The sequence below is a fragment of the Oryctolagus cuniculus genome, chromosome 1 (genome assembly GCF_051225735.1).
Source record: "Oryctolagus cuniculus isolate XC-2025 breed Fujian yellow rabbit chromosome 1, ASM5122573v1, whole genome shotgun sequence".
Taxonomy (NCBI): Eukaryota; Metazoa; Chordata; class Mammalia; order Lagomorpha; family Leporidae; genus Oryctolagus; species Oryctolagus cuniculus.
The window spans coordinates 145525598-145545396 of NC_142867.1; the positions used below are offsets into that span (position 1 = coordinate 145525598).

At 50.9% G+C, this 19799-nt stretch overlaps 1 protein-coding gene across 1 annotated transcript in view; it reads right to left on the reverse strand.

Moving 5' to 3' along the window:
* Nucleotides 1–4739: 4739 nt before the first annotated feature.
* The window catches only part of FAM120A (family with sequence similarity 120 member A), a 118264-nt gene continuing 103204 nt past the window's right edge, over nucleotides 4740–19799 (reverse strand). Inside the window, exons 13-18 of the mRNA XM_051846971.3 lie at nucleotides 19266–19475; nucleotides 18345–18528; nucleotides 17796–17930; nucleotides 15672–15813; nucleotides 14494–14590; nucleotides 4740–6629 (exon numbers count right to left, since the gene is read on the reverse strand). Coding sequence (XP_051702931.3) covers nucleotides 6318–6629; nucleotides 14494–14590; nucleotides 15672–15813; nucleotides 17796–17930; nucleotides 18345–18528; nucleotides 19266–19475 — 1080 coding nt within the window. The 3' untranslated portion in view covers nucleotides 4740–6317. The remainder of the gene's footprint in view (nucleotides 6630–14493; nucleotides 14591–15671; nucleotides 15814–17795; nucleotides 17931–18344; nucleotides 18529–19265; nucleotides 19476–19799) is intronic.

Sequence of the window (19799 nt, forward strand, 5' to 3'; positions counted from 1 at the left end):
GTTCTACAAGTGGGCCCCTTCCTGGGGGAGCCGGACAAGCTGATGTGATCCAGAACACCTCTAAACAAACAGGCCGCATGGGCATCTGTAAGCCACGTGGTGGGTGTGAAAGTGGCCTTCGTCCTGGCGGTGTCGTGGTGTAGCAGGTGGAGTCCTGGATGCTCCTTCTCCAATCCAGCCCCCTGCGAATGCCCCTGGGAAAGCAGCAGCAGATGGCCCACGTGCTTGGGTCCCTGCACCCACGTGGGAGACCAGGAGGAAGCTCCTGGCTTCAGCCTTACCCAGCTCTGGCTGCTGTGGCCATTTAAGGAGTGAAGCAGTGGATGAAAACCCACTTTTTCTCTCTTCGCCCTGCCCCGCGCCTTCCAAATCAATAAAGTGAATCTTTAAGGAGACACATGACACATTCTTGTTGCTGTCTGCAGGATGGCCCTGGCACGTCTGCATGCAGGGGGTCTGTAGACCAGAAGCGCCCCTCAGCCAGCTGACCTCACCATTGCTACCCAAAAGGATGTTGTTCATAAAACTCCGGCACTGGCCGACCGGGGCACTGCTGGGCAGCTAGGGTGACTGTCCCTCCGGCCCGTGCTGGGCTCAGCTGTCCTCAGGGATGGGCGTGCACCAGCGTCAGGGGCAGGCACGGTGTGACACGCTCTCACCTGAGCTGCTGCTGCCTGCCCGGCTTTCCCTCGAGGTGTCCGGCGCTCTCCTGGGTAATTCCCACCTCCAAGTGGCAGAGGCGTCTATGATGCCCGCCTTGCACTGCCCTAGATGAGCTCCTCTTTCCCCAGCATGGCTCCCGGTGGAACCCGCTCCTGCTGCAGCTGCCATCTTACCTCGGGTTGTCTTTCATGGGTGCATTTTCGCACAGGGCCATCTCCCAAGCAGCACACAGCACAGCTGTGTCACACCCTCCTGGGGTGACCTGCTGGCAGATGCAGGTACAGACTGACATCCTCCTACATGAGGGAGACAGGAAAGCTTTCCTTCTGGGTGCAGGGGTTGGGGGGTGCTTGTGCAGGGCCCAGCCTGGTCACTGGGTCAACCCCCTCAGCCTCAAGTCCCACCTCCGCCCACTGGGGAGGCAGCTTCATTCCCGACAGGACTTTCTGCGTTCTGGTGGCCCAGGCCATGTCCAGTTCTGGGAGGCAAGGATCAACAAATGTGTGTGACCCAAGCCAACGCACAGCTGCTGTGGGACAGGAAAGGTGATAAACGGTGGCATTTGGGGTGTGCGAGCGTCCAGGGCTAGGGGACCAAGGCCCACAGACAGGTGCCTTGGGAAACACATTTAGCATCTCCAGTTCTGGAGCCAGAAGTCAGAGATGAGGGTGCTGGCAGGACCCGGCCCCTCCAAGGAGGCTTGGGAAAGATCTGTTCCAGCCCCTCCAGCCTCTAGGGGCTCCTTAGCCTAGCAGCTTAACTCCAGTCTGCCTTCAGCACGCTTCCTGTGAGTGTGTCTCTCTGCCCAGACGCCCCCTCTTCACAGAAACAGTCCCATAGGAGCAGGGCCCACCTGCTGCAATACGACTTGGGCCTTTAAGTGCATCTGCAGAGGCCCCATTTCTGACTAAGTTCACATAGTGAGGCAGAGGCCCCGGGCTATGATTTCATCTTACAAATCTGGGGGGACACAGTCCACAGCATGGGGTGAAGTAACTGAATGAAAGGCTTGCCTCAGGCCTGGGGTCACCTAGCTCGCCCAATGCTAGGGAACACCTGCTGTGGCTCCCTGGGGCACGTGCAGCACTGAGCAGACAGCCTGGGGACCAGTGGGGAGGATGCAGGGCAGGCGAGGGGACGCTGGTGGCAGGCTCAGGGCAAGGAGGTCCTCCCCACCAAGTGCAGAGCCGGGTGGCAAGGGGCTTTCCCAGGTGCAGTGGAGGGGTGGTAAATGGATGGCAAAGACAGCTCCCCAAGGACGTCCTTCCTCCCTCAGGTGCCTTCCCGACTCGGCAGCAGGCAAGGACCTGGATTAAGGAATGGACAATGAATTAGTTCTCCGAATTCGTACCGCAGGCCTGGGTGGGGAAAGGCCGAGTTCCCTGTCGAGGAGGAAGTGAGGAAACCAGGGTGTAGTAACAGAGGGCGTGTCTGCCTCAGAGACCAGAGTCACGCACGTGAAAACCCGCTGTTCCCTGTCAGACCGGCAAAGACCAGTGCTCTGGCTGTGCCCGGGCCCACGGAGATCGATGGCTCTGATGGGGGCACCGCGCCATCCAGGGCCACATGGGTGGGGGCATCAGGACTCCCTTCCTGGACCGGCAGCACCTCCAGAACCAGGCATGATGACAACTGCAAGACTTACCTATATGTGTGCTGGGCACCTGGAGTTCTCGGGGCTGGTCCTGTCTCAGCCTTCTGGGGACGCCCCAGGCTGCTCCCTTTTTTTTTTTTTTTTTGATAGGCAGAGTGGACAGTGAGAGAGAGAGACAGAGAGAAAGGTCTTCCTTTTGCCGTTGGTTCACCCTCCAACGGCCGCTGCAGCCAGCGCACCGCACTGATCCGAAGCCAGGAGCCAGGTGCTTCTCCTGGTCTCCCATGGGGTGCAGGGCCCAAGCACTTGGGCCATCCTCCACTGCACTCCCTGGCCACAGCAGAGAGCTGGCCTGGAAGAGGGGCACCGGGACAGAATCCGGCGCCCCGACCGGGACTAGAACCTGGAGTGCCGGCGCCGCAAGGCGGAGGATTAGCCTAGTGAGCTGCAGCGCCGACCCAGGCTGCTCCCTTCTGCCCACTGCTGAACACTGTGCTCTAGTTCTGGCCCAGGTCCTCTCATCACCTCATTTTATTTGCATATTTTCTGGCCAGAAATTATTCTTCTTGGCCCTCACATATGCTGCCCCCCTCATTCAAGTGTCAATGCTACAAAGGCAGAGTCCTTGCTACATTTCTGCCAGGGGGCGGGGGCAGGTGGACACAGCCGCTCCTGAGGGCAAGGAGACGGGAAAGATGGGGACTGGACAGTGGTGCCACACAGCATGGAGTCCACAGGGCTGCGACAGAACACAGAATGGGAAAAATGTTAGGACCATTTCCTGTTTAAAAAATTTATATACTGGGGCCGGTGCCCTGGCACAGTGGGTTGGTCCTCCACCTGTGGTGCCAGCATCCTATATGGGCACCAGTTCTAGTCCTGGCTGCTGTTCTTCCAGTCCATCTCTTTGCTATGGCCTGGGAAAGTAGTAGAAGATGGCCCAGGTCCTTGGGCCCCTGCACCCGCATGGGAGACCCGGAGGAAGCTCCTGGCTCCTGGCTTCGGATCAGCGCAGCTCCAGCTGTTGTGGTCATTTGGGGAGTGAACCAACGGACAGAAGACCTTTCTGTCTCTCCCTCTGTCTGTAACTCTACCTCTCAAATAAATAAAATCTTTTAAAAAAATTTTATATACTGCATAGAAAAAGGAGAGACCCAATGTGAACAACAGGTGTCCCAGGATGCAGTCACTTGATTGTTCTTTTTTGTTTTATATTTTTTAAACCTAGCACAATAAACATACTACTTTCGAAACAAGAAAAAAATCAATTAAGTGACTTTAAGAAGGAAGAAATTGGCCAGGAGGTGTGCATCTTGCCCCTGGTGCCGCACCCAGGGCAGCACCAGCCTTGGAACAGTGGGTCCTCAGACCTGTCACTTTGGTGGTGGGGTAAGGGATCGTGTTTCCTGGCTCGCTCTTCCAACCCCGCTGGGTTCTGCAGCCTGCACCTCCCTTGCATAAGGCGCAGGAGAGGGACCCCTGGCTGGGGCTGGGAGGACGCTTCCTGCGGTAGTCACCAAGAGTCCTGGAGCACTTAGACATGATGTGGGAGCCAGCGGGAGCAGCGCCCGCCGCCACCCTGCTCAGCCTGCCGCCCCGTCCCCTCGCCGACCCAGAGGGCCGATCCGGTCAGTTTGCTGCTGGCAGGTAGCGTGAGCCTGGCCCCATGGGACGTAAAAGGGCAGTGCGTGCGCTTTTCACGGAGGAAGGCCCCGCGGGCGGTGCTCGGCAGCACGGTGGCCGCGTAGGGCGGAGCCGTCCCGCACCCACGGCACTCGCGGCTTCATTTCCTCCAAAATCGGAATGCCAAACCCCGCGGAAGGCAGAGCGGGTAAATTCGCTTCCGGTCTGCGCGGCCGGGAGCAGGAGAGCCCGTGGGGCTGGTGTGGACAGCCGGGCCGGCGGCTCCGGGGTCCCTCCGCATCGGAGCCGCTCGCCAGCCCTTCCCGCCCGACGAAGCGCTCACCCCCGCTTCCGCGGCCGCACGGTTCCCGGCGCCCGCGGGATTCTCCCCGCCCACAGCAGCCGCCCGCCGCCGCGCGCACTCCCGGGGGCGGGGACACGCGGGGCCCCGCCCCCGCCGCCGGAAGTGAGCGCGCCTCTCGGGCGAGCGCCCGCCCCCGACGCCGCGCCCCGTTTCCCGCGCGCCGGTGCCAGGCCGTCCAGGCCCGCCTGTGGGCAAGGCCGGCGCGCTGCCGCTGTAAGTAGGAGATGTAAAAACGCGTATAAACGCGGGCTTACAACCGACTCTTAGTTACTAAGCCAGCTTTATTCGAGCTTTTTTTTTTTAATGCCTTTGGTTTCGGGACGCTGCCCTGTAACGCAGTGTGGGAGCGCCACCGTGGACGCCCCCCAGACCTGGGACGCGGCGGTTACTCTGAAAGGGCAAACCTCTGCTAAACGCTGGCGATCTGCTATGGCTGTTCAGTAGCCTTCTCGATTTGAATGACGCCTCACAAGGGATTGAAAAGCCACGCCATACTTTATACTAAAAGAATAAAGATTTTTATTAAGCATTGTAAGTTGCATTCAATAGCCTCCAATACGCCACACCACAGTCCATCGACAGTCAATCAAACCCAACAGCAGTTCATTCTTCACAATCCATGAGTTAGGGCAGAACTCCCTTCAACTTACAGTAAGATCCTACTTAGCTCTTGCGGGCAGGGGTTGGGGAATTACACTTCATTTCTGATCACTAATGTGATGAAGAGCATCAGAAGTATATGAAAACGATAAGAAGTGATTCTGATTTCAAAGTACATTGTTTGGAAACATTAACAAAAACATCAAAATGATAGAAGTATACCTGCTTCTACTAAATTCTTGATGGGAAAGTTCTCAGAACAAGCAATTTGTTTCCTGCTACAGAAGGGGGGGGTGTTTTTTTTTTTTTAAGATCAAAGGGTTTTTTTTTTTTTTCACAGAATTTCATATTTTGCTAATATGAAGGCATAAAACAGCAACAAAGAACAATAATGCATACAGCAGTGAATACACCAGGGTAATGTTGATATTTGAGACGGCTAGATAATTTTGGGGGGTTTTAGAATAAATGCAACAGAGGTCAATAATCACAAAATTTTAAGGTTAGAGCAAGATCAGTCAATTACTAAACAGAGTTAACATCTTTTATAGGACTATTACTGATTATTAGCATTTTTGTTTTGCAAATGGGCACATACTGGTAAGAATGGAAGAAAGGACAATAACATGCATAATATTAACTACACACTTTAAAAATTATGAACCATGCAGAAGTTTAGCTCAAGTAGTAGTACTAACGTCTACATCCGATTCAAAACCACATAGTTCACTGATCGCAGATGCATGGTATTAGTCACCAAAAGTTTCAGAACACATTGTGTGGATTTTGAAAGGTCATTTGCATCTTCTATGATTTCAACTTTACCTCCATTTAACTTGCTTATAAAGTATGTATGATGTACTGTGTATTTAAAAATCAGCAGAACGGCAATATTACTCTATAATTTTTCAGTTTCGATAGTTGCACTTTTTTTTTTAACACAAAAGAACCACATCAACAGTGATGAAATTTAAGAAAGAAAAACTGTGGTTGTGCCTTATTTCTTTCATAATCATAAAAAACAAAGCCTTAAACAAAGCTTCATTGTGAAACAGTAATGCAAAATCAAATATAATGGCATACATATGGTGCCAAATGCTAAAAATTATATTTTAAGCTATATATACTTAAAGACTGCCAAAATTTGTTTTCTTTATAGTTCAAGAAACACAACTATAGGCTTTTGTCATAACCAGTTTAAACTTTATGTGTACTTCATTTTAAGTGCGGGAGTCAAATGCTCTTCATTTTCTTTCTCTCTTTTTGTTTTATTGTAGCATTTTGACCACAACTGGTTAAAACTAAAAATGTGTTGTTTAAATCTCTGATATCAAAGAGGGATCTGAATTTCCAAAGTCCTCATTTTTCTCTTACGGAAAGGACAAAATGTACGTAACTGCAGGCTCTCTTTCTCTCCAGATATTCCTAAATCCTTACCCTTCCAGCATCCTTCACCCTCTATAAAAAATAAGTTTACTCTTCTTTATTTAAGACAGCCGCCTCCAGAGCAGCTTCTCTGCGGCAGGCGCTGTCTGTACTTAGTGCATTTAAGCGAGGATTTGTATTGCACGTTTTAGAGTCACTGTTCAAGGCACTTTCGGAGCGGCTGGGGGCCCTGGCATCACCCGCACTCCCATTCATCTGGGGCAGGGGCTTCTCCTCGGCGGTCACTCCGTTTTCTGCCAGGGACCCGTCTGAAGAGGCAGCAGATGACTTGGGTTCCCCGGATTTCGACTTGAGCTCTTTGGCCACTTCCTCTGCTGAAGCAGCATACGGAGGTCTGCCCTGCATGGAAGGAGACAGGGCGTGAGGAGGAGGCTTCGAACAAGCAGCAGGGACAGAGGGGCCCACGCTGGCCTCAGGGTGCCCCGCAGACACCAGAGCACTCTAAGTGGTATATTATGTGCTCAATTTAAGTTTATGTGTCATATATATATATATATATACACACACACACACACACACACACACACACACATATATATATGATGAGACATAATGGGGTAACACATGCAACCCAAATTAGCAGGTCTTCTGACCATGCATAAACCCCATGTATGTGGGAAACCTCAACAAGCAACAAACTGGCATTGATCATGGTGGCACATCTGTGGTGGTGGCTTCTGAATGAGCCCCCCTCCGGTTAACAGATTTAAAGCTAACTCTAGAATGAAGTGCTGTGGTGCTTCGGATGCCTACACCCCATTTTGGAGTGCCTGGTTCAGATGTAGTAGAATATGGCTCAAGTGCTTGGGCCCATGCCATTCTTGCGGGACAAATGGAGTTCCTGGCTCCAGCCTGACCCAGCCTGCCTGTTGCAGGCATTTAGGGCATGAATCAGCAGGTCAAAGATCTGTGTGTGTATGTGTGTGTGTGTCTCCCCCTTCTGTAACTGTGCATAAATAAATCTTTTAAAAATAAACAGATAAATATAACTCTTAGAAAAAAAAAAAATCAGCCCAGGGACTGATGCACAGCCACTCCAGGCCACTGTGGGGTGCCTAGCAGCAGCTCTGCCCCCGCCCATGTCTGCAGGGATCCCTCAGAGCCAGGAGGCATCACACGCAGTGCACAAGCAAACTTGCATGGCTTCCCCTCCCAGTGGCCATGTCTCAGATGAGAGCAAGCACTTCTGTCTCATCACCCTACTCCCTTCCCACCCCAGATGGTGCCTTCTAGCACCTTCCATTCCTTCTATCCTGATATACAGGGCATTGGCCTTACTAAGGACAAAGCCCACTGCTCAATTCAGGTTGTGCCCAGAGACCTCCAGGGAGCAGCATGCCACCAATCCCCCCCCCCCCCCACAGTATCTTATCTTAGCTTCCAAATAAAAACGTTAGGATACCAAAATGCCCTTCTTGGGGCCAGCGGGTGGCATAGTGGGTAAAACCACTGCCTGCAGTGCTGGCATCCCATATGCGCACCAGTTCAAGACCTGGCTGCTCCACTTCCGATCCAGCTCTCTGCTATGGCCTGGGAAAGCAGTAAAAGATGGCCCAAGTCCTTGGGCCCCTGGCCCAACATGGGAGACCCAGAAGAAGCTCCAAGGCTCCTGGCTTTGGATCAGCACAGCTCTAGCCAGTACGGCCATCTAGGATCTGGGAAGTGAACCAGTGGATGGAAGACCTCTCTATAATTTCACCTTTCAAATAAATCTTTTTTTAGTGCTCTTCTCCTTGAGTCATTCTGTGGAACTGTGAGACAAATACCCAATATAAAATTATAGCAGGACCAAGAAGGGGAGGAAAAAATGCTGACATTTTCACTACCTCCTTTCAAATCTCAGAGCTCACCTGCTGCAGCAGAGCCACCTGCAGGGCGGAAGCAACACCTGGCATGGGAGCACACACATCCCCCAGGGGCACCAGGAACCGCCAGGGGTCTGGCTGTTGGGAGTGCTCAGGGTAGCAGGGGAAGGGTGTGCATAAAGGATACAGGCGATGAAAAAAAGCTGGCTTTCCCCGTGTGGAAACAGACACCCTGTCTGTTTCCCCTGAAAGCTCTGCTCCAGGTAGCTCCTTCCACTACTGCCAAGCGCACCATCTCAGCAGCGCAGCCTCCTCTGAGAACCCACCAACCACCAGGATGGGCTCCCAGCGAGAACAAGTGCTGGGAGTGAAATACAAGCGGCGTGGACAGCAGCAACAGAGGCAGGGAAAGAGAAGGCCCTGAAATGCAAGAAGCAAGCTCTGTGTGTGTGTGTGTGTGTGTGTGTGTGTTTGACAGGCAGAGTGGACAGTGAGAGAGAAAGAGAGAAAGGTCTTCCTTTTGCCATTGGTTCATCCTCCATTGGCTGCTGCGGCCGGCGCATCACGCTAATCCGATGGCAGGAGCCAGGTGCTTCTCCTGGTCTCCCATGGGGTGCAGGGCCCAAGCACTTGGGCCACCCTCCACTAAACTCCCTGGCCATAGCAGAGAGCTGGCCTGGAAGAGGGGCAACCGGGACAGAATCCGGCGCCCCGACCAGGACTAGAACCCGGTGTGCCGGCGCCACAAGGCGGAGGATTAGCCTAGTGAGCCGCGGCGCCAGCCGCTGTGTGTGTTTAACACGAGGTGAGAATTAACAGGAACGACAGCAACACTGTGCACAGCGTCCAGCCAAACTCTCAAGGTACATAAGACCCAACTTCACCTAAAAATGTGCAACAGAAAACACCAAGATGGAATCACACACAACACTAAAAGCAAAGAGAAAATACAGAATGCAGACACATCCCACAGACAACCAACCACATCAGAAAGATGGGAGCGTAAGAAAGACTGAGAGCACCTCCTCTGACAAAACAGGAGAATAACACGATAGACGAAATGAAAGAGCAGCAGAAATTAAACTTTAAGAATAAAGACTAAGGCAGAGGAAACACCAAGAACAAACAACTTCAGAAAATCTAGGGGAAGAACATTTTAAAGATGCAAAAGAAAGGAAGATAGAGGAAATGCAAATCAAAAACACAATGCTACCACTTCACATGCACGAGGCACAGACTCTCAACACGCTGTTGAGGCTGTGGAGACACTGCAGCCCCTGTGCACTGCTGGTGGGAACTCAGCTGGTGGGAACCAGTGTGGCAGAGAGAGCAGTGGACCCAGCAATTCCACTCCCAAAAGAACTGGAAACATTTGTCCACAGAAAAGCTTACAGATGAATATTCATATCACTATTATTCACAATATCCAAAAGGCAGAAACCCAAATATCCATCAATGGATTTTAAAAATGTGGTCTGTCCATAGAATGGAACATGACTCAGCAACAAAATGTCCTGATACAGGCTACCAGCTGCGCTCTCCAGTCAAACACCCCTAACAGGCAGTCCAAGGACACACAGAATTGATCAGCAGTCACCAGCAGCCAGGGGTGGCACGACTGGGGGGTGACTGCCCATGAATGAGAAAGGAGTTTCTACTAGGAGAGTGATGCATGTCCTATAGTTAGCACTGCTGGCCACTTGATCCTGCGAATACGCCGAAACCCACCCAATTAAAATAACGTGACGACATATTGGGGCAAAGACCTGAACAGACTCCACCAAAGCTAAAACAAAGATGGCAAATAAGCTGATGAAAAGGTGCTCGACCACGTGTCACCGGGGGAGCACAGCTAAAGCAACGACGAGCTACACTGCACACATCAGAACGACCAGAACCACCACACGACACACCAGTGCTGCTGAGGATGCCCTGGGGTCCAACATCGTGGGGTAGCAGGTAAAGCCGACAGCTGTGATGCCGCATCCCACACATTCGCCAGTTCGTTTTTCTTCTTTCTTTTTTCTTTTTTTTTTTTAAAGATTTTAGTTATTTATTTGAGAGGTAGAGTTACAGACAGTGAGAGGGAGAGACAGAGAGAAAGGTCTTCCTTCAGTTGGTTCACTCCCCAAATAGTCACAATGGCTGGAGCTGCACCGATACGAAGCCAGGAGCCAGAAGCTTCTTCTGGGTCTCCCACGTGGGTGCAGGGGCCCAAGCACCTGGGCCATCTTCTACTGCTTTCCCAGGCCACGGCAGAGAGCTGGATTGGAAGAGCAGCAGCCAGGACTAGAATTGGTGCCCATATGGGATTCTGGCGCCGCAGGCGGAGGATTAACCTACTGCGCCACAGCACCAGCCCATCAGTTCATTTTTCCTTTGTGCTGTACTTCTGGTCCAGGTCTCTGCTAATGGCCTTTGAAAAGCAACTGAAGATGGCTAAAGTGCTTGGGTCTCTGTCACCGACATGGGAGACCAAGAAGAAGTTCCTGGCTCTGGCCTGGCCCAGCCCTGTCATGTACCATCTGGTGAGTGAATCAATGGATGGAAGACCTCTCTCTGTAATTCTTTCTCTCTCTCTTTTTAAATATTTATTTATTTATTTGAAAGTCAGAGTTTACAAGAGAGAAGAGACTGAGAGAGAGAGAGACAGAGAGACAGAGAGATCGTCCATCTACTGTCTTACTCTCCAAATGGCTGGTGCTGGGCCAGGTTGAAGCCAGGAGCCAGGAGCTTTTTCCATCGCCCATGTGGGTGCAGGGGCCCATGGACTTGGGCCATCTTCTGCTGCCTTCCCAGCTACATTAGCAGGGAGTTGGATGGGAAGTGGAGCAACTGGGACTCGAACTGGTGCCCATATGGGATACTGGAGTTGCAAGTGGCAGCTTTACCTGCTATAACACAACGCTGGGTCCGTAACTCACTTTCAAATAAATAAATGAATCTTTAAAAACAACTTATTCACTGCTGGTGGGAGTGCAACATGCTGCAGCTACTTTGGAAGACAGCTTGGCAACCACTGTGTCCTTCAGGAGAGGAGTATATAAATAAATCGGCTTATCTGCACAATGGAATATCATTCAACGCTAAAAAATAAGCTATCAAGCCATGAAAAACATGGAAGAACCTTAAATGTGTATCACTGAGTGCAAGAAGCCAGTCTGAAAAGGCACCATACTGTATGATCCCAAGTATGTGATATTTTGGAAAAGGCAAAATTATGGGGGCAGTGAAAAGATCAGTGTGGGGGCCAGTGCTGTGGCGCAGGTTAATCCTCCACCTGTGGGGCCGGCATCCCATATGGGCACCTCCTCTTCCGATCCAGCTCTCTGCTATGGCCCGGGAAAGCAGTGGAAGATGGCCCGAGTGCTTGGAGCCCTGCACCCTCATGGGAGACCTGGATTGACCCAGCTCTGAACGTTGCGGCTATTTGGGTAGTGAACCAGCAGATGGAAGACCTTTCTCTCTGTCTCTTCCTCTCACTGTCTATAACTCTGCCTCTCAAATAAATAAATCTTTAAAAGATCAGTGGATTATGGAGTCATTGTGAGGGAGGCTGACTAAATGGCACATGGAGGACTTTTAGGTCCGTCATACTACTCTGTATGAGCCAACAGTGGTGGATCCTGTCATAATACACTGTCTAAACCCACAGAATACAGGACATCAGGACAGAACCCTCATATGAATGATAATGACGTGTCGGTGTAGATCATGGATCGAAACAAATGTACATTCTGGAAGGGGATGCTCACAGTGGAGGACACTGTGAGGAGGAAGGAGCGAGAGGTACATGGGAAAACTCTGTATCTGCCTATTAAAACTTAACCTGAAGTTGGTCTACAAATCAGTCTTTAAAAAAAAATCACTGAATTGTACACTTTAAATAGATAAACTGTATGTGAGTTATGTGCCAACAAAGACAGAAGAGATGACAAAGAATCAAACGAGTAAGCCACATATTGAAGACAGGCCCAGAAGAGCATGACGGGGTGATGGGAGCACCAGGACAGCGACAAAGCAAAGTAAAGGAACAAACACAGAACCATTCATTCGGGATGACTTTCTGAAATAAGATCGGGGCCGGCGCCGCGGCTCACTAGGCTAATCCTCCGCCTAGCGGCGCCGGCACACCGGGTTCTAGTCCTGGTAGGGGCGCCGGATTCTGTCCCGGTTGCCCCTCTTCCAGGCCAGCCCTCTGCTGTGGCCAGGGAGTGCAGTGGAGGATGGCCCAGGTGCTTGGGCCCTGCACCCTATGGGAGACCAGGAAAAGCACCTGGCTCCTGGCTCCTGCCATCGGATCAGCGCGGTGCGCCGGCCGCAGCGCGCCAACCGCGGCGGCCATTGGAGGGTGAACCAACGGCAAAGGAAGACCTTTCTCTCTGTCTCTCTCTCTCACTGTCCACTCTGCCTGTCAAAAAAAAAAAAAAAAAAGATCGGAAACCACATTTGGGAAGAGTGTCCCCTGCACTAGGAACAGGGATCCCAAACAAATGGCACAAGGAAAGGCACTGAACTTGCATGGGGAAACAAAACCAGTTTGAACATTTACATCAAATCAGCAAGCTGCTTCAAAGGGAAAGAAAATTATATTACTGTCAGTCTTTTTCAGCCACTCTTTATGCAAGAAGAAAATGACACAAGGTAACGTGAGGAGAAAAAACAGGAGCCTATGCTTCCAAGGATAAGGAGAAATCTCTACTTCACATCAAAGATTGTCTCTCTAAATCTTTCTGAAGGCATTCTTTCAGAATAATCTATGAAAGAAGGGGTTTCAGCACCCAAAAGACATGCAAAGACACTGGATGGTGGGGGGCATAGGACAGGAAGGTATTTATAGAACCAAAACAAACGAGGTAAAGGAAAGTGTAGTAGGTCATGGCCATCTGCACAGACAACACAGATAATAATAGCACTGCTATTTTTTTTTTTTAAGCACAAGAATGGTGGAGAATGAGGAGGGGACATGCAGACACCTTCTTTGAACTGTTCTTGAATAGGCATTAAGAGACTTCCTCAGCCTGTGCGTGCAATGTGTCCCTGTGCACAGTGGATTTATATGTGCACCGGTGCACCTTCCCCCAGCACCATCCACAGGAAAAGCCCAGACTCTGACAAGGTACAGGAGAAAGGAAGCACACACCTGACAGATGTTAATTAAGAGCCCTATAGTTCTCGATCTGAATTAGAAACATCAAGAGGAGCTCATGAGGATGTTTTTTTCTTAATTATTTATTTATTTCTAAGGTGGGGGGGGGGGGGGAGGAGGAAGGTGAGAGAGAGAGAGAGAGAGAGAGAGAGAGAGGACGTGCTTCCATCCACTAGTCCACTCCCCAAATTCCCACAACAGCAGAGCCTGAACCAGGCCAAAGCCAGAAACCAGGAACTCAATCTGGGTCTTTCCTGGCTTCGGATCGGCGCAGCACGCCGGCTGTAGTGGCCACTTGGGGGGTAACCAACAGAAAAAGGAAGACCTTTCCTCTCTCTCTCTCTCTCTAATTCTGCCTGTCAAAAAATAAATAAATAAAAATAAAGCAGTGTCTTAACTATTAGGCAAAACATCCACACTGAGGAAATTTTTTTTAAAGATTTATTTATTTATTTGAAAGAATTAGAGGGAGCGAGAAAGAGATATCCTCGGGGCCGGCGCTGTGGCGTAGCAGGTAAAGCCACCATCTGCAGTGCTGGCACCCCATATGGGCGCCGGTTAGACCCGGCTGCTCCACTTCCGATCTAGCTCTCTGCTATGCCCTAGGAAAGCAGTAGAAGATGGCCCAAGGCTTTAGACCCCTGTACCCACATGGGAGACCCTAGCTTCAGATTGGCACAGCTCCAGCTGTTGCGGCCACTTGAGGAGTAAACCAACAGATACACTACTTCCTCCCCTCTCCCCTTCTCTCTTGTAGCTCTGACTTCCAAATAAATAAATAAATAAATAAATCTTTTAAAAAAAGAGAGAGAGATCCTCCATCTGTTGGTTCACTCCCCAAATGGTTATAATGGCTGATCCAAAACCAGTAGCTGGGCCAATAAGAAGCCACGAACCTGGAGCTTCTTCCAGGTCCCCAACATGGGTACAGGGGCCTAAGTGCTTGGTCATCTTCAGCTGTCGTCCCAGGCCATTAGCAGGCAGCTAGACTGGAAGTGGAGCAGCCAGGACATGAATTGGTGCCTATTTGGGATGCCAGCATCACAGGTGGTGGCTTTACCCACTATGCCATGACACCAGCCCCAAGGATCTTAGTTTTAAAAAAGAAAAGCACCCTTGTGCCAGGCATTGCTCATGCAGGACATCTACAGAACACCTTCACCCCTAAGTCTGAGCACAGGCACGGAAATCCCACCTCAGGGAGGAGACACAGCCGGGACAACAGCAGCAGTGCTGTGTGCACAATTACCTGAATCGCTCCCTGGTTCTTATAGCCTCTGCCGTAGTACCTTCCACCTCTTCCAAAGGTTCGAATCACTGGGGTGGAAATAACTCCTCTTGGACGCCTAAGTGAACAGAAGGGACAACAGCAAACAGACGTAGAGCCATTACAGATGGCATTCACAATAATATAGCAAAAGACTTTAAAAATGCCTCATCTAGGGGCCAGCACTGTGGAGCAGTGGGTAAAGCCACCGCCCACAGTGCCGGCATTCCATCTGGGTACTAGTTCGAGTCTCAGCTGCTTCACTTCCAATTCAGCTCTCTGCCATGGTGTGGGAAAGCAGTAGAAGATGGCCCAAGTATTTGGCTGGGACCCTGCACCCGCACAAGAGACTCCAAAGAAGCTCCAGGCTCCTGGCTTCAGATCAACCCAAGTCCAGGTTTCAGATTGGTCATTGTGACCATTTGGGAAGTGAAGCAGTGGACATAATACCTCCCTCCCTCCCTCCCTCTCTCTCTCTCTGCCTAATACATAAATAAATAAATCTTTAAAAAAAAAAAAACAAACCTATGCTCTATAAAGCATAGAGTTTAAGTATGGCTACTTCAAACATTTATATATATATTTTTGGTTTATATTCAATGCATCTGTTTTAAATGACACTTTAAAAAATAAAAAATATTAAGTTTAAGGGTTGACATTGTGGAGTAAAGCCACTGCCTGCAATGCTGGCATCCCATACGGGCCCTGATTAGAGTCCTGGCTGCTTCATTTCTGATCCAGCTCCCTGCTAATGACCTGGGAAAAGCAGTGGGATATGGACTAAGTGCTCTGGCCCTTGTACCCATAAAGAACCTGGAAGAAGTTCCTGTCTCACGGCTCCAGCTTGGCCCAGCCCTGGCCATTGCAGACAACTGGGGAGTAAACCAGAAGATGGAAGATCTCTCTCTGTCTTAACTTGACTTTCAAAAAAATAAACAAATCTAAAAAAAACTGTTTAGAGGTAATATTTGGAAAACCCATCTGGTTAACTGTGTGTGGTTATTTAATTACTTACTTAATGCTCTGTTATGGAATCCTATGCAACCATTAAGAAGGTTAGTTTTAGAACATATATGAAACAATATAAAAACTCATGTAAAAAGGCAAGTGAGAGGCTGTTTTCTGTTCATGTGAAATGTATGTTCCCAGTCCCAACGCACCCTCTGGCAGATCCTCCAACAGAGACCACCTGCAAGGGGAAGGGCCCACGGCCCCCCCGGCCCCGCCTGCTCCCGGCCCAGTGGCCCACCACGGTGCCAGCGATTTCTAGCTTCCCTCCCTGAGAAGGCATAGGTTGGACTCCTGCACAGAAAACACACAAGAAGAAAACATCTTTACAACCACAGCACTGAGAACAGTGAACACAGAAACAAGCAAGCCACTTCTTTGCATTTGGGTTCATATTTTGGATGAAGCTGCTTCATCCTGCCCTGAGAAGACTCTGCACCGCTTGATTTTCAACTGTCATGAAAAACCTGTGACAACTGAATGTGGCTGCAGCTGCAAGGCGCTTCAGAGAGAAGAGGATCAAACGAGGTACCACAGCCCCGCGAGAGGCTCGCCCGGCATCACTGGGAGCGTTTCTGCGGTCAGCGTTTTCCTCTTTAGGCAAATCGCTTTCATGTTTACAACCTTAGCAAACATTACAGAAGGCAATTAGTCTGTAGAGTTTCCTTAAGCAGAATCACAACTATTCATTGAAATCACTAACTTCTATTCATTTCTGGTAGCCTGCATATTGTTAGGTTTTCTAATGCAAGAAAACTCTCAAATTATTAATTGAGAAGTATCTGATAAAAAGAAATACAACAGGGGTGAGCACTGGCACACTGAGTTAAGCTCCCACCTGCAATCTGGCATCCCATGAGTGCCAGTTCAAGTCTCAGCTGCTTCTTCCCATCCAGCTCCCTGCTAATGGTCTGGGAAAGCAGCAGCAGATGGCCCAAGTGCTTGGGCTCCTGCATCCACAGGGGAGACTGAAAAAAGTTCCAAGCTCCTGGCTTCAGCCTGGCACAGCCCTGACTGTTGTGCCCATTTGGAGTGAACCAGCAAATGAAAGATCTCTAACTCTCTCGCCTTTCAAATAAATAAATAAATAGTCTTCAAAAAGAAATAAAATAGAACCTCAGGTATCTTGTTTTCTGGCAGGGGGCTGGGTTATAATGAGGTCCCGGTTTCCCGGTGTCAGCTGTGGTCACAGCCACCTCACGGCTTTGCCTTATATTTTCTGGTAGCCAATGAAGTGGATGAAGTTTTAATAATCAATCCTACTTAACACAAAATATCCAAAATAATAATGTTTCCATACGCCATCCAGTTAAACTACTTTACAGCTCTTCTCTATTCACTCTTTAGGGTCCCAGGGTCCCGGGCGCAGCCCTGCCCAGCAAGGGCCTGAACTCCAGACACAACGTTAGGAGCGTTCCCTTTGACTAGAGGATCCCTCTCACCCCACAGCACCCATGGCAACCCCGCCCCTGTCCTTCAGCCTTGTGGGCCAACACAGGGCGGCGCTGAAGGAGCGGCAGCAGCCAAGTGGCGGAGGACGCGGTGGAGCTGCAGGAGGCGCAGCCAGGGGCAGAAAAGCCCCATGGGAGGCTGGGGGAAGGGGGGACTCCACTGCAGAAGGTGCAGGCACAGCTGGTCTGCAGGAGTCTCCTTCCCACAGCCGGCGCCTCCTGTTGGCCTCCCTGAGCACCCTAGGGACCTGAGTCAGAGATAGAATGTGGGGCTGCAGCGAGGCTTGCCTGTCCTCCGTTACCCCGCGGGGTCACTTGATGGCTACAGAGATTTGCAGCTCCAAGATGTGGGAAGAGGACAAAGCCACAGCAGAGTCACAAGTGTCTCCAGAACAAATAAGGCTTTGTTCCCCTCACACACACACAACATAAATGAGAACAGAAGCAGCAGCGGGAATGGACAGTATCTAACTTGTTTATATACCTGGTGTCAGATCTTCTGTGAAAATGTTTCTATGAAACAAATTGTGACCGACTGTTCACACCAGGACTCGCGTGCCCCTTAGAGCCCTCTGTCCCAGCAAGGCACCTTTAACCAAGGATCCCCACCGAGGACCAAGACACCGCTGGGCAGGAGTCCGCGCTGATCCTGCGTGCATGGGGCGTGGCCAGCTCTGCTCTAGCAGACTGGACAGCCTACCCTCAAGAGAGGGCGCAGGAGATAGGGTGTGCACTGGGGTGGCTCAAGAGGACAGGAAGGGGCTGGAGCAAGAAGTGCTGGCAGCAACAGCTTTCATGGGGGGAGAGGAGGAGGGTGATAATTACCGCCCTGGGCCTTGCTAGTTCTGCTGCTGTCACTGCCTGAGAAGGCTCCGCAGGGTCCCGACGCCGCCACCCGGAAGGCTCGGTAGGGGCCTGTTGCTACCGCTTCCCCATAGGGGCCTCCAAAGCCACAGACTCCTGTAGGACCCAGGCAGAGAGAGACAGGGGAAAAGCATGAGGGACAGCGTCTCCTTCAGTGGCAGTTGCTGGCGCACCATCTGCACCCCAGGTCCTCAGGGATAGCACCGCTGGCCACCCTCCCTGTAGCAGGGCCTCCAAGAGTGCACTGACGAGGGCTGAACTCAAAGACAGCTCCCCAACTCACATGGATTTATTTTCTCCCAAAGAAACCTTAATCCAAAATTTTGAGGAAAGGGTTTCTAGCTGTGTGAACAGGTTCTGGTCAGCGGGGCGGCTCCCACTCTCCCTCCCCCACCACCCCCTTGCTGCTTTGCAGACAGACTGACAGTTACAGGGTCTCTGCACTGTAGCTCTGGCTCCCTAGTAGACTGCCTCTCCTCCCACCTAGACAAACGCTGCCACACGACTCACCTGCAAAGCCTCTGCCCCTGCCTTGGGAGGGTGGCACGGGCCCGAAGTGCCGTGGGTACACTGAGGTGGGGTAGAAGGGCAGGGCGGGGGGTGGGGGGAAGGGCAGGGGGTGGTTCTGCCGGGAGAGGTTGAGCCCCTCGAGGATGCTCTGGCGCATCTTCTCCACCTTGGCAGCCTGCTCGGCCTGCAAAGCAAGGACAGCGGTGACTATTCAGCTCTGCTCCTGCCAGGCCTACACGCACACTGGCAGAACCACACATGCCAACTCCACTGCTCGTGAGTTCTGTATCTGCAGCTTCACCTACTGTGAAATACTGCATTGTCTGTACTCCAAACTGATACTCTTGGCACTTCCCTGGTTGTTGGCAGGCTTGGGCACGGGTTGAGTGAGACAAGCCTGCCTGCTTGCTTCAGCTCATGCTGCAAACACTCCCCTCCATGGTCTGTGTTTGCCATATTTTTCAGTTTGGGTGCTTTTGGTGGTGATTCTGCTGTTAAAAATGGTCCCTAAGTGTGGTGCTGATGTGCTGTCCAAATGCACATGAAGATATGACATGCTTGTTGCAAAAACACACTCATCAGAGAGGTTTCCTTCAGGCATAAGTTACAGTGCTATTGGCCGTGAGTGCAACAGTCATCAACAATACAAACAAAGCCACATACTGACTGCCTGAAGAAAGCGTATGACCACAGCCTCACAGGAACCTCATCCTGGACCTCCCCCCAAGAAGAGGTGGTTCAGTTTTCAAGGCAAATTTCACAACCTAACTACTACTGAGAAGTAAGCAGTCCATGGTCTGATGGGAGCACTCAGTCACACACTGGCTCGGCCTAATCTAAAACCATCACTATCACACTGGTTCTGACAGATTCAGCTAGTGTGCTGTATTCCGTGCTAGCCAGCGGTGCCCCCCGACATACCTGACCATCACAGAGGTCGATGAGCGGAGTCTTTTCCCGGCTGGCTTTGAGGAGCTTGGACTGGAAGAGCTTCCCATCAAAATACATCCATGGACAACAGTGCTCCCAGGGGATGGGCTGTCCACACGCGTCGTTTGCGAACAGCGCCATGTCCACCCCACTCATGAAGAGAGCTGATAGCTGAATCCCTCGGGGGTCGAGGTTCTCAATCTTAAATTGAAAAGAGTAATTTCTATGGAATAAGAGCACTACAGCATTAATTCTTCCAGCGTCTCACTACATTCCCTCCCCCAAAGTTAACAGAGAACATTCCTCAACAAAACAGTACCCCTAAGTCATCCCGTCACTATCTTACAGTGACCCCATTGGCCCCACATTGAACAGAAATACTTTTCAGTGATTTAACTGAATCTATTCTAGTTTGGGCTTTGCAAAGCCTCACACAGTGTGGAGGGATACTCTGCATAAGGCTGGCTCATAACACCATCAGCCATGATGTATAGTCTTGAGCAGACCAGAGCCCAACAACCCTGT